Below are 18733 nucleotides of genomic sequence, written 5' to 3'. Positions count from 1 at the left end.
ATCTTCATGGTAATTTATGGAAAATACAAACTATCAAGCTATTACCTCATATAGTTTTTCTTAAGATCTTAATCAGTCAATTGAATGGGACCACTATGTCCCACTATGTCCCCCGACCCACCCCTGACTCAGTCTCCAGTATCTATGCTGCATTAGTCTATGTGCCGGGAGGCTAGGGTCAGTCTGTTATTTCTGGTGTAATTCTCCTGTCTTATCTGGTGTTCTGTGTGAATTTAAGTATGCTTCCTCTAATACTCTCTCCCTTCCCTCCCGGAGGACATGAGCCTTAGGATCATGCCTCAGGACTACCTGGCCTGATGACTCCTGGATGTAACCAGTCCACCTGGTCGTGCTGCTGCTCCATTTTCAACTGTTCTGCCTGCGGCTAGGGAACCCTGACCTGTTCACCGGACGTGCTACCTTGTCCAGGACCTGCTGTTTTCGGCTCTCTCTCTCTACCGCACCTGCTGTCTCAACCTCTGAATGCTTGACTATGAAAAGCCAACTGACATTTACTCCTGAGGTACTGACCTGTTGCACTCTCTACAACCACTGTGATCATCTTGAAGAACAATCTGACCTTAAATGGCCATGTACTTTTATCATCTCCACCCGGCACAGCCAGAAGATAACTGGCTACCCCTCAGAGCCTGGTTCCTCTCTAGGTTTCTTCCTAGGTTCCTGCCTTTATAGGGAGTTTTTCCTAGCCACCGTGCTTTTACATCTGCGTTGCTTGCTGTTTGGGGTTTTAGGCTGGGTTTCTGTACAGCACTTTATGTCATCTGCTGATGTAAAAAGGGCTTTATAAATACATTTGATTGATTGATTGATTAATCACTATGGATATCGTCATCAAACAAACTTAGACCTCGCTATGCGCTCTCTCTCAACACATGTTCTCTCTCTCTCTCTCTCTCTCTCTCTCTGCAGCCAGACCTCTCCCCTCCCCCCACATTCATGCTCTGTTATGATCCCATACTATACTCTTTCCTTTCCCTTCTCTCTCCACCCCAGGTCTATGTATCAGGCGCAGAAAGACAGAGGACGCTTTAGTTTTATGTCCAAGTGAAAATAGCATTGAACATAACCAATCAACCTAGCCTCGAGGTTTCCCTGGTCATATCACCTGGTCTAAAAAACTCAGGCCCCGAATAATAAAATAGTTATTGATTATCTATTATCTATTTCTTAGAAAATATTTTTGCCAAAATGAGATACACTCAACGGTGTGACCAGTTTTAAGGTGAACATTTTGATTATCAAGAAATTGTAAAAGTCTAACTGGCAAAAACAGCCTATTCCTAGGCTAGATCTTATGGCTAGTCTGAATTAACAATTTAGTGATGCCCACTCTGTTGGCACTACAGTACACATAGTTGTAGCCAAGCCTTGTACAACTAGTAGTGTGATATAGTTAGGCAATGAATGTTATTTATTTGACAATTTCACCCTTCTGCTTGGAGTAGCCTAGGCTACGCTTACAAAATGTAGACCGAGCAAAATGTTAACCACAGCATTAAAATGATGTCAGAGGCTACACTGTAGCCCCCTCACAGCCTCCCTGAGCACACAGCAAACCAGGCGTCAAGAAGAGGGAGGTTCAAATATGTATTTGCGGTCGGCTATTGGCTTCCGTGTCTGCTTGTCACTCATATATGTTTTTCTATTGGCTAAGCTTTTACGGATTTATCATTCCATCTCGTGAAGCTGCTGTGTAATCGCAGCTAACTTTCCTACTATAACCTTCCGCTAAAAGGCGTAGTCCTTTAGATCTCCTTTATTTTGAAGAGTACACATTAACTGTTGACCAACGATTTAACATATGCGGCGGTTACATCAATTTAAGTCGTTACAACTTATAGTTGTTCTTTTCCGAGGAGCAAATAGGTTGTCTCTATATAGGCGTTTGAAATTGGACACCGCTGCTTTGAGGCCCTCTTTTTATGCGGAAGGATACGTTGTTGCTTTTGACAATGTGGACGGAGGTGGTTAAGATGTCTTCTAGAAGAATGAAATCATCTCAATTGTAACAACAAAAAGGAAGACGTGAGATTAATAACTAGATATTGATTGGATACAAACTGGTTACATTGTACTAATGACGTGGACAGTGTAACGAAGCAAGGTTCAGGAGGAATAAGGAAGACCTACAGCGATCCAATGCGTTTCACGCGCTGAGGTTGAAATTCTCTTGAAGTTTTATGTTTTTTCCCCCTGCGAGAGACAGCCTTTCTTTTTACTGTTGGATGCCAGACATTTGAAGATTAAAGGTAAAAAATGCTTCTGTTTCAGACTGACATATAGTCGGGGAAATTGCACGAATTCATTAGGTGTGATGTGGCCAATTGTAGAACGTCTGACTTCTACAATTATCAAAAGTTTTGGGAATGTGTGGTTGGAGCGGGGGGATGCAAGTTTTTGTCTGGTTTCTAGTAAGGTGGCGAGTTCAGCCCTCAAGTCTGTGATGGTCTCCGCACCAACCGTGTAGTGGGGGAAATTAGTCCTTTGTTCACCATAAAGATATAGGTTATTCTGAATTTGACTCACTTTGATGTGTTTACTAGTCTCAATTTTCCCATAAAGAAGCCTATGTTTGATCAGTGGGAATGACGACTAAATCTAATTGGCTATATAGCCTAAGTAATGTTGAGGGGCATTATAAACTTGTACTTTCATTGGTTCACCCTGCCACTGCAAGAGTTCATCAGAAATGTAAAGCAACTAACGCAGACGTTTCTATAACCACTAATACACAAACAACGACCCCTTTATGAAAGTGGTTAAGCGGCTAGTCACAGGCTAGACTTACATTTATTTTATTCCACATTTGGCAGGAAATTCCTTATTCCCCCCCACCCCCCACCATCTCCTTTTTGGACTAACTGAAATGCAAACTTCAACCTTGAGTTTGTTGTCATATTTCAAAAGAAATAACGTATGTATAACCTTATTTCAATTACTTTCACAGTTATTCAAAGAGGACACATAATTTGTTTTCAGTGTCTTTTAGATGTTTTTTTCTTTTCCTCAAGGTTAATGGAATTATTTTACATTTTGTGTGGAGAGAGATCCCATTCTTAATTCCACAATATAGAGCCCTTGGAAACTGACAATATCTTCCGGCTGGAAAGCATCCCTTTTCAGTAGGCTATAGGACCTAGACGTGGCCTATTATCTTTGGAAACGGCTAGAGAGCGGAGTAGAATGAATTTGCAACCAGGAATAAATATTTACGTTGTTTCAGTTAGGGAAACTACGGGAAACGATATGGAAACATTTCATTGGAACGAAAATATCGTTGAACCCAGCAGATTTCTGAGTACATTTGATCATGGACATATTCCCGACAATAATGTAAAGTTTTAGTTGGATTCATTGTAGCCAGACACATTATATTCCCTTGCTGAGAAGCAACAGTTGTATTTTAGTTTTTTCAACTCAAAACATATATTTACATTTTCTGTTCATGTCTATTCAAAGTAAAAACACAATTGTCCAAAGCTCACATTCTACTATTAGTTTTTTTGGTGGTGGTTGAATATGTTCGAAGGTTTTGGGAAGTTCATGATCACAATGGATTTTGTATTGATGTCAGCTATCAGAAACAGAGGTCTGTATATGCAAGGTGTGGGTAGAGTAGCCCACTTGTCAAAATGTGTTTTGTTTAATTAAAATAACATAAAAATTGTGTTAAAAATATGTTCCTTTTAGGAATACAGGCTATAGTTTTGCACATGCAGGACGTCATGCCTTGTCTGGCTCACGTGCACAAGGCGACCATAGCCCTAATCTATTGCTTCCGAATATTGTTCTAACTGGGTAGCAAAATATACAATTCTGTACAATAAAATGTGTGTATCCACAGTGCCAGCGTCTTTTGAAATATCCAGATGTACCCACAACATTTTGGAACAGTAATTGTTTTTGTGGTTTATGTTTGGCAAGGTTTGTGTATCCTTGGCCTACCACCTTATCCAAAAGTGTGGCAAGACAACATAGGCATATTTACAATTGGGCCTATTGTTATATTGGGGGGTGGGAGTATTGTTTCAAGGTTAGGTCATGTAGGCCTAACCTGCCTTCACTTTCAATACCAAGGCCTGATCCTGATGGCTCCTTTGCATGGTTTATAGGCATTTTTTAAAGTATTTAAAAAAAAAATGTACACGTCTTCTCCAAGGAATTTATTAAACGTTGAAGATACTAAAGCGTAAATTGTAAAAAAAAGAAAATAATTAAAAGACCTCAATTCCTTGATTCCACTCTAGGCTCAAAGGAACTACTAGCCCTATGTGTGTGTGTGTGTGTGACAAATATGAAGACAGTAAGAATAGCTTAAATTTTGCAATTGATGTATTGTTACAAATTTGGTGTTTACATTTACACCTGACAAGTTGCATTTAGTTTGTGGTTCAAACCTTCAAATGGTTGTTTACAACAAATTGCACAAGAAATGGACTACAAAGGAGGTTGTAAAAGTACACCACCTGTTGGCGCCCTAGTGCTTCTTCTCTGTTGCACTGGCAGTTTATTCTGAGGCATGTAGTGCTGCTGAGCATCCGAGCTCTGCCTCTTTGCCTCGGGCTCCCGTTGGAATGCAAAACACAGGGTAAATCCAGTATTCATGCCTTTTGTGCCATTTGACAAGGTTCCTCTGTGCTGACATATGGTAATTTCGTAATGACATGTTTGCATACGTCCATTAGCTCTGCCTTTCACCCCTATTGCCTTGGTCTAACAATAGCTCCAATTATGTCTAATTGTAAACCTAATATACTTTACTTTCATGTAGAAATGGATGATCAACGTGCATGTGATTTGTTGTGGAAGACATGGCCTGAGAGAAGTGATTAGCCTTGGTAAAGGTTGAATAAGGGATACATTAACTAGGTAGGCCTATATTCTTCACATGGAGTGTCCGATTCCCTTCCTTGCAGCCTGTGTAGTGATGCCTCACTATTAGTAACCTATGTGGTCATGCCCAAAGGAGTTAATGACCATCTCTGGTCTTTCTTTATGTTGTATTTGCTCATATGTGATTATTCCCAATGAATTATTGCAATGGCCTATATGTGACAAGGGAAATGGTGCTACCCATTTTAACTCGGTTACAACAAAATAGTGTTGCCCATTTTTTTTCCCGGTATATTGTTTGAATATCCATGTCCCATATGCCAAAATACCCATGTCTGGCAACTATTATTACCATGAAGAAGTCCTAGGTGGGCAGGCGGCAGTGTTAAGGTTGTAGGGCCTCTGGGAAATCATCTAGACAACAATAAGAGGGGAAGGATCTTGAACTTTTAGTCTGGGTACTCAACTTTCGCCAACTTTCTACGCATCCGTGTCCATAGTGAGTGGTAGGTAAGGGTGAATTACATGGCCAGAAAAAAGCAGTATGTTCATTCATTTTCTCAAGTGATAGAACTCAGAAATTCCTCAGGCATATCAGCCAGTAATATCTAGCCTGATTTTTTTATTTATTTATTTTTTTCAGTCACATTCAATGTGTTTGTGCTCTAGTCTGGTTCCACTAAAAGTCAGTCTATCTTATTTGCGAATCTCTCTCGTAGGGTTGTTAGTGACTGAGGGGCATGAACGAGCAGCAGCAGCAGAGAATGACTGCAGTGGGAACACAAGACAAGGAACTCAACGACCTCCTGGATTTCAGTGCGGTAAGAGAGAGTGGGCTAGGGGTCTGGGACCAGGACATAGACTGCTGGACCGGGAGGGTGGGAGAGAGAGAGAGAGCGGCTGAATGGGGAGGGACGGGCCCGTTACATATCCAATATAATGACAGCAAAACCGTTAAACTGTTCTCGTTGTTCTCGATTCATTAGCAGGTTATAATTTTTCCACATTGCTTACCCCATGTTCTTTTCCATCCTTGAACTCCAGCATGGCAGAAGTAGCTTCATCCCTCCCAGAAGTTATTTGATTTGAATATTTTTGTTTTGTTTTACCCCATCTTCAATAAGTCTAAGCAAGGTCACCTGAATGTACCACAGGTCCTAGGTGTTTATTCATTGGTTTTAAACCAGTGTTTGAACATGAAAAAAATCAGTAAGGTTGATTTATGGTTTGGGCTCACCTGAATCGTGAAGATTTATTCAAGCGAGATGTATTTGATTCCTATTTTGCCGTAGTGTTTATTTTTGCTCTGAGTTTGTTTTTTCTTATTTTGTGCACAACCTTTCAATATTTCAATGGCTGCTGATAACTTATGGGAAGCGTTTGAAGGGACGCTCCATACTTTTGAGTGGTTCTGGCGCTGAAACACCCCAGATCGTATATTCAACTCAATACATGCTGTGTGTAATGGGGTAACCCTGTCATTTATGTCTCTTGAATAGCAGGTCTTTATGAATGGTCAGATTAATAGATTTTGGGTTTGATTTTCATCTACTTGCTGGCATCAGCCTGTGTGTTCATACATTTTTACTGTATGATTTCTGTTGGGCTTTTAAGTTGACATTCATGTCTGTTTTTTTTTTCTCTGGATAAATTGAATAGCTGAGCCTGTGTAAATTGATTGTTATGGATAATTACTATACGTGGAAAAATATCTTTGAATTCAAGACCAGGAACCCTAATTAAGTAAACGCTTGTCATCGGACTTGATGTCCCACACATCGATATTCCTCCACTAACCACAGCTTACTAATATAAGATCTGCCCAGGTATTTGATTTCCTCTCTGTGTTATTGAAGCCTTATGTGTAGGGAAATTCCATTGGTTTTATTCCCTCTCTTACTTAATGGGCCACTAGTGTGTGTGGAGCATCAAATATCATGCCCTCAATCAAGACTTAGGTTTGCTATGCACATCCATTTGTGTAGCCACCCACTCAAATCAGAAATGTGTCCATGGTCCTGTAAGCAGTAGCTATGTATGGAATATAAACCCATTGGACACAAAGGTGTGTGTGTGTGTGTGTGTGTGTGTGTGTGTGTGTGTGTGTGTGTGTGTGTGTGTGTGTGTGTGTGTGTGTGTTTTTTGTGCCAGGATTGGCTGATAATGTTACAGTATGGCTGTTGCTGGCCCAGATGCCAAGAGGCAGAAGCACACACAGTGGCTCATGAGGGTGGCATGTTAAGCAAGCACCTGTGACCAGGGATTAGGCTAGATCACTCCTAACATCCGTGTCCAGCCCACATTTCACATCACAGACGATGATCTAGCTTCACTGTATGTTCAGTGAAGGTGTGGCCTATGTGAATATTCACGTCAGTATTTATTTCCCACCTCTTCTCTATTCTAGATGTTTGCACCACCTGTGGCTAATGGAAAGAACAGACCGACGACACTCGCTAGCAGTCAGTTTGGCGGATCAGGTAAGATTCTGTTCTGAATGCAGAATACTGTAAAACTGTCTTTCTGAGCCTTAAATACCCTGCAGGGCAGTACCTAAATTCTATTGTATCGACTTTTAGTAAGGTCAGTAAGTAATGGATAATGGCTGTTTATATGTAGCTGCAACATTGCTAATTGTCCTTATATAATACGTTTAAAGTACTAGAGCAGTGGTGCAGTAGTGGTGTTGTTCTATTGCATTATGCCTTCACCCATTCACTTGGCAATAGAATTTAAAGATACTGTATATATTTTTGATTGACCTCCTACTTCCGCTGTGTGGGACGGTATTTCATCACCTTTTATTGCTGGTAGTAAGTTGTCCAGAGCTGGTTAGTTTGATCCTAGTTCTCCTGTGGAAATATTCAAGCCTGCTCTGTGTGCACATTTCCCCCTTTTAACCCCCGCTCTTTTTATCTAACCAAGATGATTCATCTGTGCTAAAGCTTCAGAACGTTGTTGGTGCCTTTGAACGCTGTGTGTTGGATGACAAAATCTCTCTAATTCAGAAGAATGTCTTCTTTATTTTTGGTTGTTGAATGAGACCCAACGTGTTTTTTGGTGGGGTGATGAAGAAAACTATCTTGGTGACCATTTAGATTTACAATATGTCTCTATTTAGCGAATTCAAATAAATATTTTTTTTAACTTCCAAAGCATCTTTTTCTACCACCATCATGGCTTGTATTTTCCCACCTCGGAACACCTGAAACCCCTGTGTGCGAGTAGCTTTTGCTGAATGTTATTAGTAAGTCATGTTCCTTCCCTCTGTCACCCTGCCAACCTGCAGTGTGAAATGGAGTCACACTCTGTGCGGCCCCCAGAGTAAGAACTCAGCCGCAGAGGAACAAAGGCAGAAAAGGGCTTATGGACTTGAAACGACTCCCCCACCCTGAAGTATAAAACACTCCTCCCCCAACTCGGCACAAGGCTCTTCCCCCCACTTGGTTCACAGGAAATGGCTTCAGCCGGAGACAATGCCCCTCACCCCGAGCTCTGGAACACTTAACTGGCCCAGCATGGAGTGTTGGCCAGAGTGGGAACCCTCTGAATGGGGATCAGTGGCAGGACTCAGTTTGTTTCTATTACAGCAGGCAATTACTTAGCAGTGAGAAGTTAATTCCTGCCCCTGTCCTAAGTGTGCCCCTTGGTCATTGACACCATTCGAATGTGATACTTCAAGATGTCACATTTAACTTTCAGAGAACTCCAGGTAGCTCGTAATAGCACGAGTGCCACACCGCCAACCTCTAGAGATTCTGTTCGAGGTTATGACACAAGCCTATCAATCCAGTGAGAGATTAGGGCATCCGTAAGCTACAATTCAGGCTTGTTGGATACGTTTCTTCCTGTTTTCCACTCTGAAGCTGCACCAAATCCCTTGTTATAACTAGATATACAATCAACAGGGAGTAGCATCGGCACAGGTCTAAATTACACACTTTAGCAGTTTTACGTCAGTTTTTCACCTGAGGAGAATGGACTTCTATTGAAGTAGGCAATGTATGTGAAAAATGTGTGTTTCGTACCTCTTCCACTTTTTCCTGAAATGACAACTTGACTTCAGTCCTCCATTATAAGATCGCATGGCCATAACAAAGAGCAGCCTGTTTGTTCTGTATTGTTCTCCTGCAAACAGGTCAACTTCCTGTTTGACTGGCCCAACTGTAGCCTGTGACATCACCGCTTCTGTTCTACTAGTAGGTGACTCAGCGCGGGAAAGGCAGCGGTGGAGTTGTGGCCTACCAGTCCGCCTCTATTCACCAACACAAAAGTACTCAGAGGGGTGCTAATTGCATTGGGCGTCCTCCCCTCCTCGTCAGAGCCCATAGCCCAGAGCGTGTGGAGAGGGGAGCTGGAGCTGGAGCTGGGGCTGTGGGAGCAGTAACACCCGCAGGGCTCCACCAGGCATCGCCTCACTCACCTCTGCAGCTGCTGGCCCCGTCACCCACCCACCCAGGACAGGCCACATTTCCCCCCAACAACAACAAACAACCCTCTCTCACAGGCAGAGACACATGCTTGTGCACACACACTCCCACACAAATATTATTTCAGATGATTGTCATAGGATGTTTGTCACCTTATGATCTGAACAGCCAACTTCTATCTAATATGTCCTATACTGGTGGCACTAGAAAATGGCTGGTCTACTAGACCTAGCCTATAGCTTGTGGTTTTAAGACGTACGCAAAAAATGATCCAGGCTGCCTTTTCAGAGGCATATTCGATTTTGCCCAGTGAGACGATTTTGTGCCTCAAAATCAGATTATTTGTTCAGCGGCCGGCTGCCCTGTACAGTGTTAATATTGCCCTCATGGCCTTCACTAGATTCTCATCTACTGAATCAGGTTAGACGTTGGAGCGCAACGTTTCAACAGGTAGAAAGTGGGAGAAGAGAATGGAACCACACTTATAACATCATTACACGAAAACAATGAAATTGAAGATCTTCTGTAAAAGCATGAAGAATGAACATGAAACAATTATTGCAGCATGAAGTCTGTCTCCTTTAGTCCCCCAGACCTGTCCTTCTCCAGTCCCTCAGCCCTGTCCTTCTCCAGTCCCTCAGCCCTGTCCTTCTCCAGTCCCTCAGCCCTGTCCTTCTCCAGTCCCTCAGCCCTGTCCTTCTCCAGTCCCTCAGCCCTGTCCTTCTCCAGTCCCTCAGCCCTGTCCTTCTCCAGTCCCTCAGCCCTGTCCTTCTCCAGTCCCTCAGCCCTGTCCTTCTCCAGTCCCTCAGCCCTGTCCTTCTCCCCTCTTATCGCCCATGCCTTTTCCTCTTTCCTTCAGTCCTTCACCCCTGTCCTCCCATCCTCCCTCTCTCCTCCCCTCTTCCATTGTGGCAGTAGGCTCCTCAGTGTTTGGCTCTCACTTCTCAATATAGCTGGCTGTGCGTCGGTGTCACCTCAGCAGCTCCCCACCTTGTTTAATTGCCTCCAAGTTAATTACTCCACAAAGTGTGAAACAATGTTGTCAGAGTTTCTCTGCAAGGCGATGCTCTCTCTATCTCATGTAGTACCCGCTCGCCAAATGGAGGCCTTTTATTAAGTGCCGTAGGTCTATGTGGGCACCAAATACTACTATTGACTGGCTGTTGGAACAAAGCCATGGTAGACACTGGATAATGGAGAAGGTTTTTAAAAAGCCTTATTTTATGGCCCTGGGGTGCCACTTATGTGGATTTGATCGTGTCTCCGTATTGAGTGGACGAACTCTGCCAGCAGGGCTGTTGAAGTGGTGTCCATGCAAAGCCTGTCGCTCATATTTAGTTGTGTCCATCAGTCCTTGTGACTAAATGTGACTGTCTTAGCAGTGTGACCTTTCAGCTCACTGACAGTGACTGAGTAAGGCTGATATTTGGAGGTGCCTCTCTCTCTGCTCCCCTGCTTCTCCATGCCAGTGGCATCAGCTCCATAGATCATAGCTGTCATGGCGTGTGTAGGTGCTTGCACCGCTCTGTTAGCCTCATCACTCATTCTGAGTCGTCAGCCGCTCATCTCGCCCAGACCCTCACTCCCCCCCTCACTCTCTCTCACACATTTTTTTAATTAGGCAGAATTCAAAGGAGAAATATGAATATTCATAAGGAAACTGCATTAATATGCACAATTATGCAAATCAGTATGCAATTAAGCCCTGTGTCTCCAGAGAGGCTTGGTAGCATTAACGGATAAGACAAGGAGAAAGGGGTGATGGGGGTATTTTGGAATTTCTGCTCCACCAATCTTTAGAATGCTTGTTTTTCCTCAGCCACACAGCCGCCACTCGTGAAATGATTTAACATATTCATATATGATTTGTGTATTGAATATGTATGTTATTTGGCAATTTATGGCTTACCATATTATGGCATCTGCACAACTGCTGTGAAAAAAATGGCAATGAGAAGCTGGACAATGACACATATTCTGTTATCGTCTGGTTTCTTAGTCAACTACGACAGGATCATTGCCCACTGTAGAATCAGTGAAATGCCCTGTTTCAGACTGGTGATTTAAAACAGCAGTTCCCGTCACTGCTTCTTCAGTTTTAGGTTTTCACATGGACATATGGAACGGTCCCTCCTTAATGCGACATTGACAGATTCTCTTAAAGGTGCTGTGTTGTCCCAATGGTGTTGCCATTTAAGACCTGTGAATGACATGCATTGGCTCAGGGACCCTGCAGTGCTGACAAGTTCAGCTGAGTGATGGGTGCTAGCATTATGGCTACATTCCTACACATATACCCCTACATATTTATTTGGACAGTGAAGCTAAAACAGAATTTTGCTCTATACTCCACCATTTGGGATTTGAGATCAAATGTTTCATATGAGGTGACAGTATGTGACAGTACCTTTTATTTGACTGTATTTTCATACGTATATGTTTTACCATTTTAGAAATGAAAGCACTTGATGTATCTAGTCCCCTCATTTGAAGGTGTCCATAGGTATTTGGACAAATTCACTTGTATATTAAAGTAGTCAAATTTGTAGTATTTGGTTTTATATTCCTAGCAAATGGGGGCCTAAATGCAGAAAGTGCTTTCATTTCTAAAAGGTAAAACAGATAAGTATAAAATAGCCTACCCTCATATAAATGGTGACGTTCTGTACTTTCGCCAGTCAGTGCGAGTCTAACCCTTTCATGTCTCTCTCTTCCAGCTTTGGATGAGCGCAATGGCTCTGGATCCTGGGGCCCAGGAGAACAAAACAGCCCCCCCTTCAACCAGGGAAGGGTAAGCACTACCAGGGGCTCATCACAGGCTCACATACACTACACACTCACTTCACAACAGCTCAGTGCATTGGCAAACTATGCATTTGATTCAGACTGGTAGTTTTACTTTGTACCTAATAGCCTGGCTCAGAGTCGGGCGTTGGCAGGCTCTGCGCTAGTCTTTACCTCTGTGGAAGCCCAACGGTAATTTGCGGCTTCACATCCACGGTAACTGTCTTGGCTCGTCTCATTGTAAATATAAGGAACGGTGTACAGGGGGTGAAGATTGGCTGCAGCAAACTGTTATTACCACAACTTGATGATTAAGAAATTGCTAGAGACTGGATCCCGTACACATTTCCTGAGCTCACATGGTAGTTTACAGACAGGGATGAACCAGTGCGCTGGCCATGGCATGGAAGGACTCATTACTGATCAGTGAACTCTGCTCACTAACTCTTTACCATGTTGTCTTCCCCTCTGTTTTTCCCCACAGGGCTACGGAGATGGCTCCCACTACAATGAGCACGAGGGCCTGTCATCCCCCTTCCTCAGCTCAGGAATCGGAGGTAGGCTACGCTCAGGTCTCTGCTGGCTTGTCTCTGTGTCTTTCAGTGTTGTAATTGGGATAGGTTGTAAATAAGTAGTGGAGTTACTGTTGGTGTGCACGTGTTTTGTTATAACCATGAAATGATCTGAGTGACATAGTGCCAGGAAGCGTGTGTGCGTTGGGCATGTTAAGAGCACTGGAGCAGAAATGCTCCCTTGGGTTTTGTCTGGCCAGCAGCTGAGCGCTCTGAAAGGGGGTGGGGGGGGGGGGGCACTTTTATCACTACTTTGTATTTTAAACAGCTACTGATTTTGACTTTGTCATTGTTAAAGTATACTCCAAATACCCGATGTTTAACTACCATTCCATAAGGAAACCGCTAATTGTCAATTTCTTCTTACAGGTAAAAATGAAAGGATACCATACTCTTCCTTTGGTGGCCAGGTAAGAGTGCTTCTGACCCCTTTGCTTATTAAACCTAGTTAAGATCATAGTTTAGGTTTCCTATGTCACCAATTCTAACTTGATTTGAGCTAAAGTCTGGCTTCAGTATAAAGACGACCCAGTTTTCTCACTTCTCCTTTCATCCGAAACGCATTGAATTAGAGCATTCTGGATTTCCCAGAACTGTGCATTCATGTGTGCTTTGTATGCATTCCTGCATGTGTTGTTTGTTAACCCCTTGTTCTTTGTGTTGTTCTGCCAGCCTGGCTTCCTACCCAGTGACATCGCCATGCCCAGTCCAGATGCCATGTCCCCCTCTGGGCTAAAGTCTACCTCTCAGTTCTACTCCGGATCGTACCCCAACAACCCCAGGAGGAGGCCTCCCGATGGCCAGCTAGGTACGGTGGTTCGGGGAGAAGCCCACTTTAGTTCTTTAATGTTTTCCAGGCTTTTGCCTTCTCTGTCGGATGATTTGAGCAAGAGTATTAGTAATAGGCGTAGCATGATTCTCTAACTGTGAAAACGCTAGCAATACACAGTCATTAGGATGTTATTTTCAAACTAGACACAACAGTCGACCTTGATGAAGCGAGCCATGTGATTTACCTTCTCTCTGTCTCCCTGTAGACACCCAACCCAAGAAGATCCGCAAGCCCCCTGGCCTGCCGTCCTCAGTGAGTGTTCATTCTGCTCCCTTTCACAGCCCACAGACAGACACAGTCTCCCCACGCTAATGCTCACACACTCACCACCCTGTCTGTCTGCTCCAGCAGCTCTCTGACTGACTGACTGACTGACTGACTGACTGACTGACTGACTGACAGACAGACACAAAGGGCCTCTGCTCACACAGGCAAACTGACAGCCCAGGCTAGTGAGAGAGCCTCCAAACAAGCAACTATAGTCTCTAGTCTACAACACTGCTCGGGCTACTGATAATACTTCCAAATAACCAACAGTGGTAAATAACACTAGACTTGTTTGTGTTGAACTACTGCTTGAGAATGCATGCCGGGGGTATTTCCTTGCCTTGTAAGATGTTCCAGATATTTCTGGTGTGTTCAGGCTGCCTGATGCCTTATTAGTGGAAGACTGGAAGGCCCTCTGCCAAGGATCATAAAAAATAAATATTGCCATTAGACAAAAAATGTTCTGTAACTGAAACCATTGCCACATGCACTCTCCAATATGACAGTCATATTGAAACCTCTGTGGTCATCATCTATGAAACATAGATGATGTTAAACACCGGTTTTAGTGTAAATTCATTTCAACTCCCAGCTGCCCCCCCGCTTCTCTCCCCCTCCCTCCGTCTGCCTACGCTTCGCCACATGATGGTCTGGGTGGCCTCCCCCTGTGAGTGACCCAGTTGTGAGGCGCGCTGCTCGCGAGGCCTCTTAGCCCGTGTCTGAGCCCAGATTAATGACTGCTGATGATCCTGTGTCCCTCTCCCCTCCCTTCGCACCCTCAGCTCTGTGTTGTAACCTAGTCCGGCAAAGCTCTCAAGTCCTCCCACTCGTCCAACCCAACCGACAGACCCCTCCACTAATCCTCCAATACCTGTACACTAGGGTCCAGCCCTGACCCCTAACCTAAATGTCACATACAACACATCCTATTTCCCTTATTGTGGCCCCTTGTTACTGAGACATCTACACTGGTTGTATTATTTATGTAGACACTTGTCTCTCTAAATTGATATGAATCTGTTTTCTATTCTATCATATTACATCGCTTGTTTTGCCATTGACTATAGGACCTCACACACGGTCATAACCTGAATTACATGAAACCCCCATTAGTGAGGATTTTCACCAGAAATCCTCTTTCTTTCCTTCTTAAGAACAGAATTATCCACCCGCAATCGTTGTTTCATTCCCCCACATCTATCTAGAGCAGAGGATTCGCTCAACATTGCTTTCCCGTGAAAGACAAAGCCTAATGTTCAATGAAGTCATCTCTGGCTTGTTCTCTCGAATTATCTGTGATGGTAGTAAATCCCCTATTACCTCACACTCCCCTCGCCATATCATGCTTTAAGTCATTCAGATTTCCTTATTCTGTCCCCCCAGCCTTATCTCTCTGCCTATTTCATAAATCATCAGCGCCTTAATACCCTCCCTCGCTCCCTCTCCATTGCAACCTCTCTCTCTCTCTCTCTCTCTCTCTCCCCATGCCTCCCTCTCTCGCTGACTGGCTCCCAGCCCCCACCTCTCTCAGCCCAGCTGCCTGTGGAGTTGGACCGGGTCCAGGAACAGGCAGATGGCTCTGTAATTAGAAGTGCATCTCTCCATTCCCTTTCCACTTCTCCCTGTTAAATCAAATTACAGAAAAAAAAAACAGTTTTCTGGATTAGCATTCTTTGCAGCATATCCTCTCCCCCCTCTTCTCTCTCTCATCCCTCTTTCTCCTCATACATGCCAGAAAGCGTGAGTGATGGGTTATGGTGTCAGAAAGCTGGGATCTTTGTGTCCGTATGAATTTTATGGGAGTGATTCGACGTTCTCGACACATGCGGCAAGAAGGCTCGGGAATGGCATGGCATTTTGAATGTAGCATTCATTGTGGTTCGGAATAACTTGAATGGCCCATTGAAGCATTGAAGGGCCATTTAACAAAAATGTCTATTTGAGTATTCAAACCCATGGTTGGGACACACTCATATCACCCCCTCCCCCCAATTAAATGTTAAAAATGTCAATACAATACATTTATATGATCAAATATATAGTAATAATATATGCCAAAACCCACGGTCTGGGTACTATAGAAATCAGAGAAACCATTAAATGTGATCCTCTTGCTTATTTGAGGTCATGGACTCAACAATTGTGCGTGTGTGTGTTTGTGTGTGTGTGAGCTACCGGTGAGAGGTGAGCTTCAGGCGGTAACCCTGCTATGTCACTAGGCTCCTGGGAAAGAGGAAGCGCTGGCTGGGCTGTGGGATTGGATCTGTCGCCGTGACCAGCATGGCATGACCACTGTGCTGCTCTCTCACACAGCACAAGCAGGGGTAGCATGCCAGCTTCACCCTCGCCACCTCCTGGCTGCTTAGTGCAACAACCGTTACACATTAACACCATTTATTATTGGCAGTTACATTATGCATTTGTCGTCGTCTTGGCAATAGTGATACCTGCCAGTTTAGATGTAAGGAGCAGACGACTTTATTCTAGGGCGGGCTAAATGTAGGCATATGACGTGTGTGTGTGTTTGAAATGGCGCTTAACGTGAACTGTGGTTGACCCTTTAGGTGTATGCCTCTTCCTCTGGGGATGAATATGCACGTGACAATGGAGGATATCCTGGCACCAAACCTGGCTCTGTCTACCCAGGCTCTTTCTACATGCAAGGTAACTACTTGCAAGGTAACCATTTTAAGCACTTTCATAAACTGTCGTTGGAGTGAGTACACTGTCTAACTTTTCTTTGTTATTTTAACTTTATGTTAAAGGTACCGTAAAACTTCAATTAAACTCGGTCTCAAATAGCCACCTGTCTCTTTTTTAATAGCCAGGCAACGGCACACATTTCAGCACATAAACGCCTGTTTCAAATAAACGCTGGGTATAATCTAATTGTTTTACGAGGTTACCGTGAATTACCATTCATTCTTTACAAGGTTTAATGTTTGACTTGTTACGTTAAATAATTCAGTAATGACTCAAAACAAGGATGGCAATCATCCATTTTTCTTGCCAGTAAGAGACTGCTAGCCATTGGCTGCTAACAACAGAGAACTGCTAGCCATTGGCTGCTAACAACAGAGAACTGCTAGCCATTGGCTGCTAACAACAGAGAACTGCTAGCCATTGGCTGCTAACAACAGAGAACTGCTAGCCATTGGCTGCTAACAACAGAGAACTGCTAGCCATTGGCTGCTAACAACAGAGAACTGCTAGCCATTGGCTGCTAACAACAGAGAACTGCTAGCCATTGGCTGCTAACAACAGAGAACTGCTAGCCATTGGCTGCTAACAACAGAGAACTGCTAGCCATTGGCTGCTAACAACAGAGAACTGCTAGCCATTGGCTGCTAACAACAGAGAACTGCTAGCCATTGGCTGCTAACAACAGAGAACTGCTAGCCATTGGCTGCTAACAACAGAGAACTGCTAGCCATTGGCTGCTAACAGAGAACTGCTAGCTAAGCACAAAAACAGTCAACAACTTTGCGAGTACAATACCCAAGAAACTGTCCAACCGCCCTCTAGTAGCAAAAGTAAGAACTGACAAATGCACAGTCAAAGAAGTATTTCAATTTTTGTATGTATTTTGTATCAAGGCATGCTAAGACAAAAGAAACGTGACACAGTGTGTAGGTAACACATTAGTGCAGGAAATTAAGAAATGTATTAAAATGCTGGAAGTCAGCAATTAGCTATGCAAATTAGCAAAAGCTATGTGCTTTAAGGAAATACACGCCTCTCTTAAATAGAAACCTGTCTCTCTAATAAGCACCTGTTGTGGTCAGAGATTTTAAGCAAATAAACACAGTAAATGAAAATGTGTTGAGTTAAAATGCCCTGGAGTTGGTCATGTTTCAGTGAGTAATAAGTCCATTTCCTAACCCTCGTTGTTGTTGTTGACAGAGGGCCTCCACCCCTCCTCTGACCCCTGGGCCTCCTCAGGACCTCTGGGTCAGTCTGGCTACTCTGCCATGCTGGGGAACTCCCCCCACATTGGCCAGCCAGGCTCCTTCTCTGCCATCAACCCACAGGACAGGATGGTGAGGACAGCCCCTCAATATGTAATATTTCATATCGTTTATATTCAAATTCCTAATTGTTTTACTTTTTAAGTAACTGTTGTATTGAATTGGTACATGCAACAAGATTTTTTTTGTAATCTGTATTCTGTTTATGCCATTTCTCCTCTATGACGAATCCAACTTCCATGCAAGTGGCTCTAACCCAAGCTGTTCTGTCCTCCCTCCAGAAGCGTCAACCCCTACCTCTGTCCCCACAGAACTACCCTCTCCATGGCAGTGAGGTGAACGGCAGCCTCCCACCCGGCTTCCACTCTGGCTCTGGGAGCTACAACCACACGCCCTCCATTAATGGAGCAGACGGCATCATGGGTACAACTAACGCTCACATGACAACCGCTCGCTTTTTTTTTAACCAATTACCTTGTCTTTCTCCTGTGAAACATGTTGCGCTGCCCCTCGGTTTAACAGTGTCTTTAAAGCGGTCTCACTAGCTTACTGGAGACCTTTTTATAGTAGTCTCTGCCTTGTAATAATGTGAGATCAATAAGCTGTTTTTTCTCCACAGCCAACAGAGGCGCCACTGCAGGGAGCTCAGGGGATGAGATTGGGAAGGCTCTCGCATCGGTGAGTAATCCTCTCCAAAGAAATCCTACTGTCTTTTTGTTTGTACCGTCTTCTTTGTGTGTGTGCTGTTGTTCAGTGGCTGAAGGTACTCTTTCCTGAGGGTTGTAGATCTACCCCTCGGACCACAACAGTAACAACTTCTCCTCCACACCCTCCACCCCAGTGGGCTCGCCCCAGGGAATTGCAGGTATACATACTGGATTGTTATATCTGCTGCATTTGGTAGCTTATATTAGTTAAGAGTTTTAAGGGCAGACAATTGGATGAAATAGTGATGAAAAGCTGTAATGGAAATGATCTCCTATTAGCACACGGGCTTGACTGGAGCTCTGGATCGCCATCTACTGG

At 43.8% G+C, this 18733-nt stretch overlaps 1 protein-coding gene across 9 annotated transcripts in view; it reads left to right on the top strand.

Annotated features, from left to right (window-relative positions):
* Positions 1-1696: 1696 nt before the first annotated feature.
* The window catches only part of tcf3b (transcription factor 3b), a 31884-nt gene continuing 14847 nt past the window's right edge, over positions 1697-18733 (top strand). Inside the window, exons 1-13 of one of the 9 annotated variants that reach the window (XM_014216369.3) lie at positions 1697-2270; positions 5574-5675; positions 7262-7334; positions 12002-12075; positions 12553-12625; positions 13010-13050; positions 13313-13448; positions 13678-13724; positions 16304-16418; positions 17643-17800; positions 17989-18130; positions 18327-18385; positions 18494-18572. In XM_014216369.3, the coding sequence (XP_014071844.1) occupies positions 5595-5675; positions 7262-7334; positions 12002-12075; positions 12553-12625; positions 13010-13050; positions 13313-13448; positions 13678-13724; positions 16304-16418; positions 17643-17800; positions 17989-18130; positions 18327-18385; positions 18494-18572 (1078 nt within the window). In that variant the 5' untranslated portion in view covers positions 1697-2270; positions 5574-5594. The remainder of the gene's footprint in view (positions 2271-5573; positions 5676-7261; positions 7335-12001; positions 12076-12552; positions 12626-13009; positions 13051-13312; positions 13449-13677; positions 13725-16303; positions 16419-17642; positions 17801-17988; positions 18131-18326; positions 18386-18493; positions 18573-18733) is intronic. The other 8 variants (XM_014216370.3, XM_014216372.3, XM_014216368.3 and 5 more) reach the window with 8 other exon arrangements.

Source organism: Salmo salar, chromosome 10 (genome assembly GCF_965601325.2).
Source record: "Salmo salar chromosome 10, fSalSal1, whole genome shotgun sequence".
Classification (NCBI taxonomy): Eukaryota; Metazoa; Chordata; class Actinopteri; order Salmoniformes; family Salmonidae; genus Salmo; species Salmo salar.
This window is presented reverse-complemented; position numbering and strand designations above follow the sequence as displayed.